The sequence below is a fragment of the Coregonus clupeaformis genome, unplaced genomic scaffold (genome assembly GCF_020615455.1).
Source record: "Coregonus clupeaformis isolate EN_2021a unplaced genomic scaffold, ASM2061545v1 scaf2625, whole genome shotgun sequence".
NCBI classification, from domain to species: Eukaryota; Metazoa; Chordata; class Actinopteri; order Salmoniformes; family Salmonidae; genus Coregonus; species Coregonus clupeaformis.
Genome location: NW_025536079.1, coordinates 63,477 through 65,672, shown reverse-complemented (window position 1 = coordinate 65,672; position 2,196 = coordinate 63,477). Strand labels below are relative to the sequence as shown.

At 46.5% G+C, this 2,196-nt stretch overlaps 1 protein-coding gene across 1 annotated transcript; it reads right to left on the bottom strand.

Annotated features, from left to right (window-relative positions):
• Positions 1-421: 421 nt before the first annotated feature.
• Positions 422-1,020, bottom strand: LOC123488961 (unique cartilage matrix-associated protein-like; the record flags this gene model as incomplete). Its single annotated transcript, XM_045219693.1, has 3 exons — positions 906-1,020; positions 607-681; positions 422-517 (listed from the first exon to the last, which is right to left on the bottom strand). Coding segments are annotated over exons 1-3 (229 nt in total), but the record flags the coding sequence as incomplete, so codon positions are not given.
• Positions 1,021-2,196: the final 1,176 nt, after the last annotated feature.

Below are 2,196 nucleotides of genomic sequence, written 5' to 3'. Positions count from 1 at the left end.
TGTGTGTGTGTGTGTGTGTGTGTGTGTGTGTGTGTGTGTGTGTGTGTGTATTTGTGTGAAGCAGATGGCTTCAAATGCTTATAAGCTTTGGGAGCAGCTGCTAGCGATACACCTGTGGGAGATTTGGAGTCTTCAGTCTGCCCTCAGAGTTCACAGCCATGACCTCAAACCACACCACCCAACATTTTAATCCACAGACCATCAAATTAATAGACTTTGAGTACACACACCCACACACACCACCAGCCTCTACAGAGTGCTGGAAACCTCCCAAAACAAACTGGCCATAATGGCACCAGCAACTTCAACCACATACAAACACTACCATCATCAACCCCCATGCCCCCTGTCCTGCCCTGCCCTGTCCTGCCCTGGCTCTGTCTCCATGGTAACACCCCATATTAATGGTAAACAGCCTCACCGAGGACCTCCGCCTCATGTTTGGCCGAGCGCCGACTGCGCTTTTTGAAGAAGTTTGTTGCGTCCGCTTCGGGCATGAAGACTCGCCGCGCTGACCCTGGGGGCAGAGGGTAGCAGGTAAGGGTCAAAGAGGGTCATTGGGGTCACTCAGATTGGGGAGGGGGGTATGGAACATACGACACTCACCTTCGGGCTCTGCAGCTTTTCCGTCTCTTCCATCTTTTTCGTCTCTCACCGATGCACTCTCCACCCCGGTGAAGACTGGAAAAGAGAGAGGGAGGTTTTTGTCAATTTAACACTTGAGTTGATCAGGAAGGCCTCTTTTTAGAACTTCTGAACATGCACCTTTCAAAAAAGGTCTCACCATAAACATCAAACCTTCACCATAGAAAAGTAAAACATGTCACCCACCATTTCCTCTCCCACACCTTTCCTTGACACCCGATCCCACCCCCAGCATGTCAACCCCCTATCGGGGTACTTACGTGTGAGGATGAGGAGGGTGGCGAGCAGAGAGAGAAAGACCAGATGAGTCCAGGACATGATGAAGAATACAGTGAAGCAGCGCTGCAAGCAGTGAAGTTATGAACTGAGAGAGAGAAGGAGAGGCGAGGGAGAGAGAGGGGAGGGAAGGAGAGTGTGGGTGTGAAGAGAAAAAGAAAGCGAGGGAGTTTTGGGGAGGGGGGACAGCTGGAATTTCATTCGCCCAGAGGAGGGGTGAAGAGGGGAGCGTGACATACACTACCGGTTTTCTTTATTTTTTACTATTTTCTACATTGTAGAATAACAGTGAAGACCTCAAAACTATGAAATAACACATGGAATCATGTAGTAACCAAAAAAGTGTTCAACAAATCTAAATATATTTGAGATTTGAGATTCTTCAAAATAGCCACCCTTGCCTTGATGACAGCTTTGCACACTCTTGGCATTCTCTCAACCAGCTTCATGAGGTAGTCACCTGGAATGCATTTCAATTAACAGGTGTTCCTTCTTAAAAGTTAATTTTGGAATTTCTTTCCTTCTTAGTGCGTTTGAGCCAATCTCTGTATTTTTATTTATTAAGGATCCCCATTAGCTGCTGAAAAGGCAGCAGCTACTCTTCCTGGGGTCCTGCAACATTAAGGCAGTTACATACAATTTAAAATATTACATGACATTATATTTCATAACACTTTACCCAATACATTTAGTGTGTTCCCTCAGGCCACTACTCCACTATCACATATTTACAATACGTACGTGTGTGTAGAGTGAGTGTCTATATGTATATGTGTATGTACCTGTGTATGTGTCTCTTCACAGTCCCCACTGTTCCACAAGCTGTATTTTTACCTGTTTTTTAAAATCTGATTCTACTGCTTGCATCATTTACCTGATGTGGAATAGAGTTCCATGTAGTCATGGCTCTATGTAGTACTGGACTTGGGGACTGTGAAGAGACCTCTGGTGGCATGTCTTGTGGGGTATGCATGGGTGTCCGAGCTGTGTGCCAGTATTCCAAACAGACAGCTCTGTACATTCAGCTCGTCGACACCTCTCACAAAAACAAGCAGTGATGAAGTCAATCTCTCCTCCACTCTGAGCCAGGAGAGACTGACATGCATGTCATCAATGCTCTCCATGTACTTTTAAGGACCAGCCGTGCTGCCCTGTTCTGAGCCAACTGGAATTTTCCCAAGTCCCTCTTTGTGGCACCTGACCACACAACTGAACAGTAGTCCAGGTGCGACAAAACTAGGGCCTGTAGGACCTGCCTTGTTGATAGTGTTGTTA